Raw genomic sequence first — 13432 nt, 5'->3', positions numbered from 1 at the left:
GACGCTGGCGCTGAAGAACGAGTTTAGAATTCTTGAGATTTGGGGATTTCTCCAAAAATTGTTAAATAAATTACTGTTTCCATGGCTGAGAATTCCGGGCGCAATGTGTCATCTTGATGCAATGCATAAACTACGTCATAATAGCTGAACATTCCGTGGCCAACCTGTGCTGGAAACAACTGTGAAATGGTCTTTCTAGTACTGTTCCAGGATGTCGTGGATGCAGATGGTCGTCACATCGAGCGACGTTTCGGGAAGTGGTCCGGAGTCAGCGAGAAGCAGGGGGACGTCACGCCCTGCCAGACAAACAGCCTAAAGTTCCAAAATAACTTCTTTACGGCTTCTTGCAGTGGTTCACCACAGGGCTAACCCGTCACTGAATCGAGCTGTGGACAACGGACAGCATTCCGGATGACGCCGTGACCGTCACACGCTTGTAGTTGTAGAGCTGCGATACTAACACAAGTTATTTTAGTACAAAACAGCTAAGTATTTATTCGCTTTCGGGCTGCGCTTACTTGGGGTTTTCTGTGCCTTGCGACACGTATGCTGAACACATCCGCGGCGGCCGATGTGGAACGGCTTCCGCCCTCTTTCGCTTAGGTAACGCCGTGTCAGCTGTTTTCACACCTTGCATTGCCGGCTCCCCTCATAACGTTACTCTGTTGTATTTAGTAAGGCGTAACATTCGCGCTTGTCTCCTGCTTTTTTGAGACTTCTGTTGTTTGCGTATGTGTATGTTTTCTGTTAACATACATCCAGCCACCCAAAGTGCATAAATATGCCAGTGTCACACACATGCTACACAGGATAAACAGAACACCTCTTAAATCAGAAAACTACACACGGGAACTAAGTACAATCAAACAAATTGCTGTTGAAAACGACTACAAAGCAGACATCATAAAAAAATTCAACAACATGGTAAAACTGAAACATAAAAATAGCGGCAGCCACTCAAGAGCACAACCAAAGGATCGGAAAATGCAGAGGCAGTACACACAGACAACACAGGAGACCAGACCACATCACGAAAAAGAGACAGTTGGTACACACTAACATACAATAACAAAATATCACATAGAATTGGAAACACCTTGAAAAAGCAAGGGATTCGAATAACATTCAGAACAAACAGCACAGTTCAGAGAAAGCTAAGATCAGTTACAAAAACCTCAGGCAAATTCAGCAACGCTGGAAATATAAACTCACTTGCAACTCCTGTCAGGCCCAATACATAGGACAAACAAGCAGTAACTTCCGAACGAGGTACACAGAGCACATGAGAGCTCTAAAGACTGGCAGCACACATTCAACTTTTGCAGAACATTTAATGAACAAAAACAAAAACCCCACTAATGTCGGAAACGATCTACACATTCTGGAAAACAGCAACAATCTATACCGACAACTAACAACAGAAGAAAATTACTACATACAGAAGGCCATAGTGCAAGGGAAAAATGTAATAACACAACAATACACTTTTTACCGCTCTGAGAGAACTGACCAAGGACACAGAACAGAAACCACACACAAGCAACAGAACCACTTCCCCATCACACACAGAGACATAAAGAAGCATAAATAAGGAACAGAAGTCATCTTAATTCCCGCTACAGCTTTCATAGCCTTCACGCAAAAAGAGATTCTACAGCAGTGACATACGCTAACAGCAAGATGGCGTTATGTTTCTTGATTATAAACAAAGTGCGAAAGTTTGGTTTTCTGTGTACAGCTACGTGACTACACGAGTAACTAATTAACAGCCCAGTACACACCAAAACTGTATTCCACAAGACTACCGCAACCCCAAATGTATATTGCTGACATACTATTTCTACTTTTAGTATTTGTGTACTAACAGCAGCTCACACAGTTGCAGATAACGTGATGTACGCTGAGAAAAAACGGCAACAGAAAAAAAACACAGAATATATGTCGCAAACAGCAAGAATAATTGGTAAAAACATGCCATGACTTACAATAAATAAGGTCGTATGAACGAATCCATAGCAAACTATATTTCAAGAAACGAACAGTAATAATGTAATCACGTATTACTGTGTTTGTATAACTATGCTATTTTCTGTATGTTTTCATTAAAAAACACTGATGATGGTGATATTTGTCGCCGAAGCTACACTCATGCTCATAAATTAACGATATTGCTGATACATGGTGAAACAACGCTCTGGTGGGCAGTTTGCGGGTTTAAATCACCTCGGGGTATTACCATGCGGTGTATTTGACCTGCGGTCGTCGCACGGTGGCGCTGGCACCGGTCTACATACACAGAGTTGTCTTGGTGCATGTCAGAGTACGGTGCAGCGAGTAAAAGTGTAGACGTTCTCAGACGTGCTAATGGCTCAAAGAACACATGTTGATGACGTTATGAGGGGTAAAATACTAGGGCGACTGGAAGCTGGTCGTAGCACAGGGCCTCCGTGTGCCACAAAGTGTGATCTCAAGATTATGGCAACGATTCCAGCAGACAGGAAACGTGTCCAGGCGCTACAGTACGGGACGTCCACAGTGTAAAACAACACAAGAAGACCGATATCTCACCATCAGTGCCCGCAGACAACCACAGAGTACTGGAGGTAGCCTTGCTCGGAACCTTACCGCAGCCACTGGAACAGATGTCTCCAGAAACACAGTCTACAGACGACTGAACAGATATGTTTTATTCGCCTGGAGACCTGCAAGGTGCATTCCACTGACCCCTGGTCACAGAAGAACCCGTAAAGCCTTGTGTCAAGAAAACAGCATCTGGTCATTGGAACAGTGCTCCCAGGTTATGTTCACTGGCAAGTCCAGGTATAGTCTGAACAGTGATTCTCGATGAGTTTTCAATTGGCGTGAACTAGGAACCAGATACCAACCCCTTAATGTCCTTGAAAAGGGCCTGTATGGAGGTCGTGGTTTGATGGTGTGGGGTGGGATTATGATTGGTGCACGTACAAAAAAAAAAAAAAAAAGGTTCAAATAGTTCTGAGCACTATGGGACTTAACTGCTGAGGTCATCAGTCCCCTAGAACTTAGAACTACTTAAACCTAACTAACCTAAGGACATCACACACAACCATGCACGAGGCAGGATTCGAACCTACGACCGTAGCGGTCGTGCGTTTCCAGACTGTAGCGCCTAGAACCGCTCGGCCACTCCTGCCGGCTGCACGTACACCTCTGTATGTCTTTGATAGAGGAACTGTAGCAGGTCAGGTGTATCGGGACGTCATTTTGCACCAGTATGTCCGCCTTTTCAGGGGTGCAGTGGGTCCCACTTTCCTGCTGATGGATGATAACGCACAGCCCCACCGAGCTGCCATCGTTGAGGTGTACCCTGAAACAGAAGATACCAGGCGAATGGAGTGGCCTGCCTGTTCTCCAGACCTAAACCCCATGAAGCACGTCTGGGATGCTCTCGGTCGACGTATCGCTGCACGTCTTCAAACCCCTAGGACACTTGAGGAGCTCCGACAGGCATTGGTGCAAGAATGGGAGACTACCCCAGCAGCTGCTCGACCATCTGATCCAGAGTATGCCAACCCGTTTTGCGGCCTGTGTACGTGTGAATGGTGATCATATGCCATACTGATGTCGGGGTACATGCGCAAGAAACAGTGGCGTTTTGTGGCACATGTGTTTCGGGATGGTTTTGTCAAGTTATCACAATTACCGTGGACTTACAGATTTGTGTCATGTGTGTTACCTATGTGCCTATGGTCTTAGTGCCAGTTTTGTGTAGTGCCACGTTGTGTGGCACCACAGTCTGCAGTTATCCTTAATTTATGAGCATGAATGTAGTGTGGGAAATTAAATAAGTAAACATGTAGCAAGGTTTCTTGCATGAAGACGGACTCAATTTCTGATACTGTTGTTCGTCTCCTGCACTAACAATGATGAGTATCAATGAATAAAGTTCAAGAGCATCGTACAATATGCTTTTGACAGATATATGCCGAGATAAGTTATGAGGTATGGAAAACCGTCGTTCGAAAGTATTGTCAGAAAGCTACTTTGAGTCCAAAGAAAACTTCAAAACTAATTTGAACGAAGCCAAAGCCTCATAAACAAAAAGTAAAGGAAGCCAAAATTAGCATAAGGAGTGTCATGTGTGGTGCTTTCAACGAATTCGAACTTAAAACTCTGTCCATCGATGACAGAAAAAGCTGAGAAGTTAAATCAGTGAAAGGATGAAAGCCATCTGTCAGGACACTCTGTGATCACAATGGCACTGAAACGACGGTTGACAAAAACAAATCCGGAAATATGAAATGTCTTTCCCCAAAACCGTTTCATAGCGGACAAACGCGCTAAGTATCTCTTTGAAGTAGGCGCGAAAGGCTTAACGCTGCTCATCGGGCCTCAATTCGAAGCGGGTATCGCCACTGAAGACAATTCTACTCCAGTAAATGAGATTCCAGATCGACGACGTGTCTGGAGATGCCCTGGACAATTGTGGGATACCAACGTCACCATCGCGCGCCATGGGCGCGGCAACCAGCAGTGATGGTCTGGAGTGTCATTTCTTTTCACAACAAGACCCCTTGGTTATATCGACGGCAACCTAGCAACACAGAGGTACGCCGACGACATTTTAGGCCGCACCTTGTTACCGTTCATCTCAAGTCATCCTCCGCTAACTTTTCAGGGACGTAATGCTCACCTACAGACGACGACAGTTTCTATTGCTTGTCTTCGTGCTTGCCATACCCTACTTTGGTCAACGATGTCGCCACATCTTTCCCCAGTGGAAAAGGTTTGGAGGAGTATGGGCAGGACTCTCCAACCAGCTCGGAATTCTGACGATCTAACGCACCCATTGCTCAGAATTTAGCACTGTATCCCACGGGACGAGACCCAACAACTGTGTCAATCAATTCCATGCAGAATAATTGCATGCACAAGGGCAAGAGTTAGGCCATCACGTTACTGAGTTACCCAATTTGTGAAGGTCTTTCTCTTGAATTAATCATCTAACTTCTCTTAAATCGTAATCATTTGTTTGTCTGCACACGTATATCAAATTTACCTACTTCCGTCTCAATCTAATAATTCCTTCGTGGTACGTCTATTTTTTGTCCTAGAGTTTATTACCGTGACTCCAAATACCATAAATTCTTTCGACCCGTTACAAGCTCATACATCAGTCGATGTGAAATCTGTTTCCATTCATGGTTTAAGGTGCTGCACGCTGAATTGGTGTCGTTCATGCCGTTGCTTGAGGCTACAGTTATTCAGAAATCGCTAACACCTCGCATTAAAATGATCACTTGAATGCTCTTTGAGACGTCTCGAATAGTGAGTGGTTTCAGACGAACCCTATTCTGTCATATCTACTTCAACGGCCTCATACATGTTATAAGTCACTATATTAATCGCAGTCCGACAGCAGAATAGCGAATAAATGCGGCGGTGGTATGGAGTACCATTGGACAAAATATGTGTTTGGTTGCTATGTAGTGCGGAAATCATAACACAATGGAAATTTCAGCGTCCAGGGTCCTCCTTAAAAAAACGTCAAATGGCATATTTCAGCTGGATGGAGCTTCATCACAGTGCAGCAGTATTCCTCATGAGCATATCCTTCATGATCTCGTGTCTGCCATAACGATTGAGGGTCGTGGTTACAGCATGTGGCGGCTTCACAACACAGTGGAGGTCAACCTTAGAGTTCGTATACAGGGCGTCAAAAACCTAGAGGTGGTAAATCAGCTTGAGCCGAAGCGACATTAAGACGGAAAATGAATATCTGACGTGATTCAGTATCTTGAATGAGCCTGAGCCATACTTGTTTGGAAATTGGTAAAGCTCCGGAACAAACAACGTTATTGGCATCTGCAAAGTACTACACAAAGAGAGACAAATGGAAGGGTTGAGCATAAGATTCAGAGGTTTGTGGTCGGATTTTCGTGCATCTTCATTAGCGGTGGATTCGCTGAATAACACTCTGACAGGGTTCTCACTGAACCTTCTACGTTGCGTATAACTGAAAATTCTCTCCTCTCTTATAGCAAATGTGGGATAGTAGTTTTACAATAATCTGCATAGTTCTGACGGAGTTAATGCTGTTAAACATTGATTGTATTATTTCCGAGTTCAGTGAAAACACAGACTATTTAGTCACAGTATAAAATATGTGGAATTAATCCGGATTCATAATACTAGTACTATGTATGACTTACAAACCAAAAACAAAATCATATTGAATGTGCACTTTGAAGGTAATATCCGTTCATATTTAGCTCTTTCATTGTACATTCTGAACTGTAATGTTAAATCACATATATTTAGAATTATGGATGAAGAATTCTTGTGAAGTAGTGGAATACTGACCGTCCCGTAGACAATAATTAATTCAAATAAATCACCACCACTCATAAATGCTCTTTTAATAACGCACGCACGCGATCAGTCGACATTTTACTATATTTGAAACTGGGGAAAAATGTACAAATTACGATGCTACTTTAGCTCTCTCTTAGATCTCTGAAAGTGAAACTCAAGATATTCTTCCAACATAAATTTTATGAGGCGGAATAAGCGCTTTCAACGGCTGGTGGTATTTAATCATCTGTTTTGATAACAACAGATTAGATAATTTTATTATCATTCGAACTTAGCAGAACTGTATGCATTATTTTGAGTATTTACACGAGACATTGTCGCAAAAGGAGGCCCTGTTCATAACATTCACTATGATTTTTGTGTTTGGGTCTGTGTTATTGCTGCTTTCAGCCAATCTGTGTTACGGTATGTAATGTGCAGTGTGCCAACTCTTATTACATAACACACTAGCGTAACAGCTATTAGACAATCTCGTGTATTTTTAAAATACTTGAGCTTATCTGTCCATAGCAACTGCCTGACTGATGTTTCAACAGTGAAATGCTCAAATCGTTGGGTGCAAAGCAATACATTTGTGCATACAAGCTATTTAACAAATAACTAAGGTTTTTAGCTTTCCATGTTTATTAATGCTGACAGTGCGTCTGTAACATTCATAATTTCTTTTATGTTTCTGTGATAAAGTATAATCGCAGAAGCACACAACATACTTAGAATTCACATTCTAATTAACCAGTTTTTATTATGATTCTCACTCCTACTACTCATGTTTCGCTATCACGTGACGTTCATGGGCTCAAACTGCTTCTACAATTACTGGTTGCTCCTAGATTCTGAAGACCGAATATTTCCACTATTGATCCTGGTTCAAGTAGTTTCTTTTATGAAAAAGGAGACACTGTTTCCTCTGTAGTTCCCACATTGCTGGCGTAAACTGAATGGAAGATGTCGTCTGTAGACTACCATATATTCTTGCTGTCAAGCAATCTTATTTGGATGAAAGTTTCAAACACGAAGACTTTAATCATAGTTGAATCTGAGTATTTAGGAAATATTAGTTGTCCGCAGCTCGTGGTCGTGCGGTAGCGTTCTCGCTTCCCGCGCCAGGGTTCCCGGGTTCGATTCCCGGCGGGGTCAGGGGTTTTCTCTGCCTAGTGATGACTGGGTGTTGTGTGATGTCCTTAGGTTAGTTAGGTTTAAGTAGTTCTAAGTTCTAGGGACTGATGACCATAGATGTTAAGTCCCATAGTGCACAGAGCCAAATATTAGTTAAATATATGTAGGTCAGAGAATCAGAGACAGATGCTAATAGGCAGTACGCCAACAAGTATCCACAAAAGTCTCAAATGTTTTGTAAATATTAGTCTGCCATCACAGGTTCCACATTAGGGTAATCCGGGCTTTGTTTACAACTGGCGAGTAAAATTACATGGCAAAGAACTTGCGATGATCAAACCTTTTTAACATGGCAAATGGTGTTTATTTGGTGACTCCTTGTATTTTGTTAAATTCAAGCCATAGTACTCATGTACAGAGAATTATTTATGCATATGTAACATATTATAGAGATATATCTGCTTAAAACCGAGTTCCTTTAACATTATTGAGGCTAGAAATTTGGGGAAAGTCCATAATTTCATAAGCAAAACGCCTGTTGGAGGCTTTTAACCAAAATAATATTTTCAGTCTTCCATTTGTGTGGCCATAGTGTCCGTAGTTGCTCTACAGTTCTTGTGGGTATTTTTGTTCTGTCATTCCAACTACAAAAATGCGTCATTTTGTTCACCAGACGCGTTTCACTTTATTGACGTAAGGCATCAACAGTGGTCTGTAATTGATTTATTTACATTTTGATTTGCTTTTAGATTGAAAAACAGTTCGTTAAGAATATCTTAAGTTGTACTTTTTGTACTTACGGTGATTTTAACTTGATTTCTTGCTTACATCGGGAAATGTACTAGCAGACGTCATTTACCGATGTAAGCGAGAAATCAAGCGAAAATCGCCGTAAATACAAATCAACATATTCTTAACGACAGTCTTACTCGACAAAGCGTTATACTCCTGTGCGGATCATAAATGGAAATGTACATGTCATTGTGTTTGTAAATTGATGTGAAACACGTGTCATCACTGATAACGTTGTTTGTGCTGCCTCTACAAACGTGCCAAACGTAATAGAGATTACCACGATTTTTTACGTCACTGCCGACAACAATAACGTTATAACAAAACTAACGTGCGCTACGGTAAAAGGGGCAAATAACTATTTTACGAACCTTATCGTCTATACAACTGGTGTTGTTCTTGTTTTAATAATGAAATGCAAGAAATCTAGTTTTGACACACACGCACGTGTGTGTGTGTGTGTGTGTGTGTGTGTGTGTGTGTGTGTGTGTGTGTGTGTCAGTGTGAAGGTATGAGCGCGTCTAAGAATGAACGAGATGAATATAAATAGAGGCACATACACAGAGAGAGACAGACTCAAGACATAGATGTAGATATAGATGGAGATGGCTTTATCAGTAAGTTTTTTCGACATATTTTTTCAGATGAGACACAGTAGCGTGAGAGGTGGCAATTTAATGAGTAGGTGCTTTCGTGTGCATCTGGTGCCAAGAATGAAATTGTTGACGCAGTCACTACCAGTTTGTGCACGAAAAGTAATTTTACTGAAGGGCAAGGCACTTGCAACAAAACATAATTCATACACTTCACTTCGAAGAAGAAGATCACATATACACCGTTCACTGTATTGTACTAAGCCCTGAAGTCTACATTTGGTTTCCTACTGTTACGTTAAGTGACCTGCAATAAAAGAAAAGGTGCAACATCCACAATTTCCATATCCTTACATATAAATTTCGCTGCTACTAAGATCGATCCGTCCAAAAATGTTCTTAAACACATAATTTTTTTTATCTAAACGTACAATCGGAGCATCAGGATAGAACAAACTAATGCACTCACTGTTCCATGAGCTTCCAAGCGAGATTAAGATTTCATTCTTTTGTACGAGACTCTCGAAAATATAATTTATAGCTTTCACAGTAACTCACATTAGGCGTGTTCGCACTGATTTTTTATGTTGAAACGAGAACGTGTCGTATCAGTTTGAGTTAGTTCTTCAGGATGCTGCAGTCACCACATTGACACATCGTACGAAATGTTCTTCTTTTCTGTTTGAAAGGCTCTTGCCTTAGTACTTGCTCCTAAAGCGGCAGGGTATTTTATAGACATATTCTGTCACCAACTGAGCACAGCCATGTTGAGATGAAGATACGAGTAGATCATCTACGGTAACTCTATTACGAACTTTTGTAAAAAGGATTAGAGAGATGTATTAACGCTGATCTGCAGACCTGTGTTACGGCGTGACTCGTAAGTGGTAATGCAAAGCAGGTTATACTTAACATCAGTCATTGGCTTCATAGATTCTAAATAACATCTAATTAATTTCAAGACGTACCATTAAACCTTATATGGAAAATGTGTTTATTATTGGCTAGTCTATGAAATGGGCACTAGACGACTGTGTTGCAATTTCTGTGTTTTCTTGTTCTGCATTCCAAGTATGGGGCTGTATTCTCTACTTTTACACTTCGATCCATCTTTAACATTCTTCTTTCCTATTGGATGGTACAGCATGGCATGTTTATATAATCTGACGGCTTCCCTTTCTTCCAAACAGCTTCTCCATGTTCGTCGATCTTATTGCATCTTTTTCACTGAAAGAATATGTACACAGCACTTTTTAAATTTATTAATTTCATTGTTAAGTAGAATACGTTTTACCTCCACATGGTTTCATTTCAAGCGCCCAGCCTATAGATGAGATTTTTTCCTTGAGAATGGGTATCTAGTTTTCACTTTAATACAGTCTTGTAGACTGCCATTGGCTTAAAGAATTCCAATATTGTGTCATGATTGACGTTATTCTTCAGTGTCTGATTTAGTACGCCAAATATTCTGAAACTAACATATTTTAATTCTTGATGTACGAGTGTTATTTTCTCCAAGGTCCAATCGGCTGCGAAATTAAAACGTCGGTCGAAATCCGATAAAGCTTTGTACTGATATTTTGCGCAGTGTCTCGAGTTTTCCAGTCGATTGCGTCAGCAGCACTTTTCAGAACTGAGAGAACATTGAGCACGTAAAGATACCTAGAATAATTCGTCATGTTGACGGTGCCTCGTGATTTAATGCAGACCAAATAACGGAACTGTCAGTCGTGTCAACAAAGTTCGGCAAAGGTGCAGAAAATTTGAAGCTGGATGTACAGAAGTTCATGATGCAGGTAGTCATGTCAGGAAGCAAATGTCAACCAGTGATCTTGTTCAGCGGGTCAATCAGGCGCTTCGAGAAAATGGTCTACTTCTCTACATAGTCGCTGCTCCGACATTTGTTGTAGCTTTGTACCAGTTTTCCAATACTCTCGTTCACCTACTTTCTGCCAGTTCTCTACGCTGATCTGCTGCTCTTATTCTGTGCAAAAATTTTGTCTTCATAGCCAGCGGTTCTGAATGTGTAGGTACTCATTTTCAAGCTTGAGGTGAGTGTGTGATGTCTTTTGTGTTTTTGGGAAAAACAGGGTGGGGGGGGGGGGAGGGGGTTCTTGTCATGAATTAGGCCAGCTCACTGACGTGCCATGAACCAGCATGTCTATTTAAGCGTTCTGAATGAGCAAATGTATTGGAGTCAACATCTGCACCATGATTATGCTATTGATAACCTACTTTTCAAGACAACAACAGCAGAGTTCATCGGTCTGGAAAAATATGTGACTGGTTTTGAGAAAAACTCGCCCACCCTATTACGTATCGACTGGTCTGCAATATCACCTAACCTGAACGCCACAGAAAATCTATGGGACTCGTCGGAAAAGCGTATGAAACGCCGACTTCAGCATGCCCGCAATTTGGTGGAACTGCGCTATCAAATCCTCAGGGAATGGCTTAACCTGAATGCGACATACCCGCGCAACTTTGTGGACTCACTTCCTAACCGAATCCAGGAGGTCATCAAGGGCCCTGGACGAAATTACACGCTGTTAAATGGTACTTGTTATGATTTTTCTGGGGGTGACTAATTTTTTTCCAGTGATCTTACAGCTACACGTGAGCAGACACTTGCACAGTATATTCTAATTTTTATCTGGAACCAACAACTTACCAGAATCAATTTAAGAACTGGGTCTATACCCGTCTCCGTGGCCGAGTTACATCTGGCTTTCGTGGCCATGCAGTGCGGACATGCTGTTTTTTCCGCCTGTGGAGCTGTCGTTCGATGCTGTTTACTTTCAGCAGCAGTCACTTACGTCTACTTGGGTCATGGCCAACCGTTTCCGAAAATACACTTTGTGATTCACCATCTGCAATGAGTACACCCGACCAGCATCCTGTGAAGCGGAACGCCACCTAAGCGACGTAGCTAAGATCCCAGCTTCCGACATTTTCGTCAGTCATTTGTCTATCTTAAGCAAAACGGTGTACGTCAAAGTCGTCTTTGACACAGTGCGTGAAAGAATACTACGTGACATCAAAGATGGCCTACGGTTTTGCCACGCCGACGGCAATGTCGGCGCTGTCACTGTAGATCACACAGGCTTGAGCAAGCGCACCAACGAGTTTTCGAGCTACCATTCGAGCTCTCTGTGGAAGACGTTATCGTGACTTTCCGCCCCTGTGGCGCTGTACATGGTCACACTGCCAAACGCCGTGCGCAATTCCAAACGTACCTCTTTCTTAACGGTGTACAACATATCACCATCGATCTCCGTTGCCACTTGCCATCTTACGGTACGGTCTTGGAATTCAGGACCGACGAGGCCTCGAAGAATCTGCACGATAACAAGAATGACGACAATGCGACGCCGGCTCGGCTGTGCCTGTACCTACTCCGCTGGCTCGCCCAGGTGCACCTGAACCAATGGACTCCACCGTTATGACTGTCACCGAGACGTCCTTCGCTTCTACGGACGACGTGTGGAACATGTTAACGCCACAACGACAGCGCCCTTGATGGCGTGGAGTGACGACATCGACGGCTGCTCGAACCACATGCTGGTGGCAGAATTGTCCCAGACATAGTCCTAGTTAAGCCGATGGTAACACCATCAGATGGTGAACGACACGGCTCGGCCCTGGCTCGTTCCTCTTCAACTCCCTTTGATGGAGTTCCCTCAATGGCGGGCCTCGACTTCAAACGTACCGAATAGCAACGATAAAAACTAGCGACATTAGCTCACGCCGGCCGTTGGTGGCCTAGCGGTTCTAGGCGCTTCAGTCTGGAACTGCGCGAGCGCTACGGTCGCAGGTTCGAATCCTGCCTCGGGCATGGATGTGTGTGATGTCCTTACGTTAGTTAGGTTTAAGTAGTTCTATGTTCTAGGGGACTGATGACCTGAAATGTTAAGTCCCATAGCGCTCAGGGCCATTTGAACCATTAGCTCACAAGCGAAAATTCAGCTGCTGCGCGAAATGATGTGGGCATCAGACGTCGACATCGAACTACTACAGGAAGCACACTTAGCCATACTTCTGGAAGTCGTCAGATACAACACTTATCTCTCTCCTGGTGACCACCAGGGATATGGCGTATTTATCTACGCACGCGAGGGCATTACGGTAGTTGATATCACATACTTTCCGTTCGCCAGAGGTATGGCAATGGTCATCATGGTGACGCGCATTGCCAACATTTGCGCTCCGTCCGTCTCCACCCCGAGAAGCTACAGAGCACACTTCTGTTCAGAAGAAATCGCTCCTTTTTATCTAGGGCGCTGCGACCATTAATTGCTTGGGGAAAATTTCAGCTGTGTCCTGCACCCTTGGGTTCAAATGCCCCTACGACACCTGTTAAGGACTGCGCCTTGTCGTCGATGATCTGTTGGGAAGTTCGGCACGGTGATGCACCTGGACATTGGTTCCAGACGAGTAACTCCGCGAGCCACCTTGACAGAGTTTAGGTATCTCGGAACTCACACCCGCATTCCAAGGTGCAGAACTCTGGTCATTGGCCTTTTCGGGCCACTGCTCCTACATCCGCAATATTCTTCTCCTGCCAGAATTGGTCTGGA

General features: G+C 43.1%; 2 protein-coding genes across 2 annotated transcripts in view; one reads left to right on the top strand and one right to left on the bottom strand.

Annotated features, from left to right (window-relative positions):
• LOC124795967 (trypsin-1-like) overlaps positions 1-12347 on the bottom strand; it is a 109719-nt gene extending 97372 nt beyond the window's left edge. Inside the window, exon 1 of the mRNA XM_047260049.1 lies at positions 12252-12347. Within this exon, the coding sequence (XP_047116005.1) occupies positions 12252-12347 (96 nt within the window). The remainder of the gene's footprint in view (positions 1-12251) is intronic.
• A 110-nt stretch (positions 12348-12457) lies between these two features.
• LOC124795966 (trypsin-1-like) overlaps positions 12458-13432 on the top strand; it is a 43912-nt gene continuing 42937 nt past the window's right edge. Inside the window, exon 1 of the mRNA XM_047260048.1 lies at positions 12458-12560. Within this exon, the coding sequence (XP_047116004.1) occupies positions 12458-12560 (103 nt within the window). The remainder of the gene's footprint in view (positions 12561-13432) is intronic.

The sequence above is a fragment of the Schistocerca piceifrons genome, chromosome 4 (assembly GCF_021461385.2).
Source record: "Schistocerca piceifrons isolate TAMUIC-IGC-003096 chromosome 4, iqSchPice1.1, whole genome shotgun sequence".
In the NCBI taxonomy this organism is placed as follows: domain Eukaryota; kingdom Metazoa; phylum Arthropoda; class Insecta; order Orthoptera; family Acrididae; genus Schistocerca; species Schistocerca piceifrons.
Note: the sequence above shows the minus strand (reverse complement) of the source record. Positions and strands in the feature narration are given on the sequence as shown.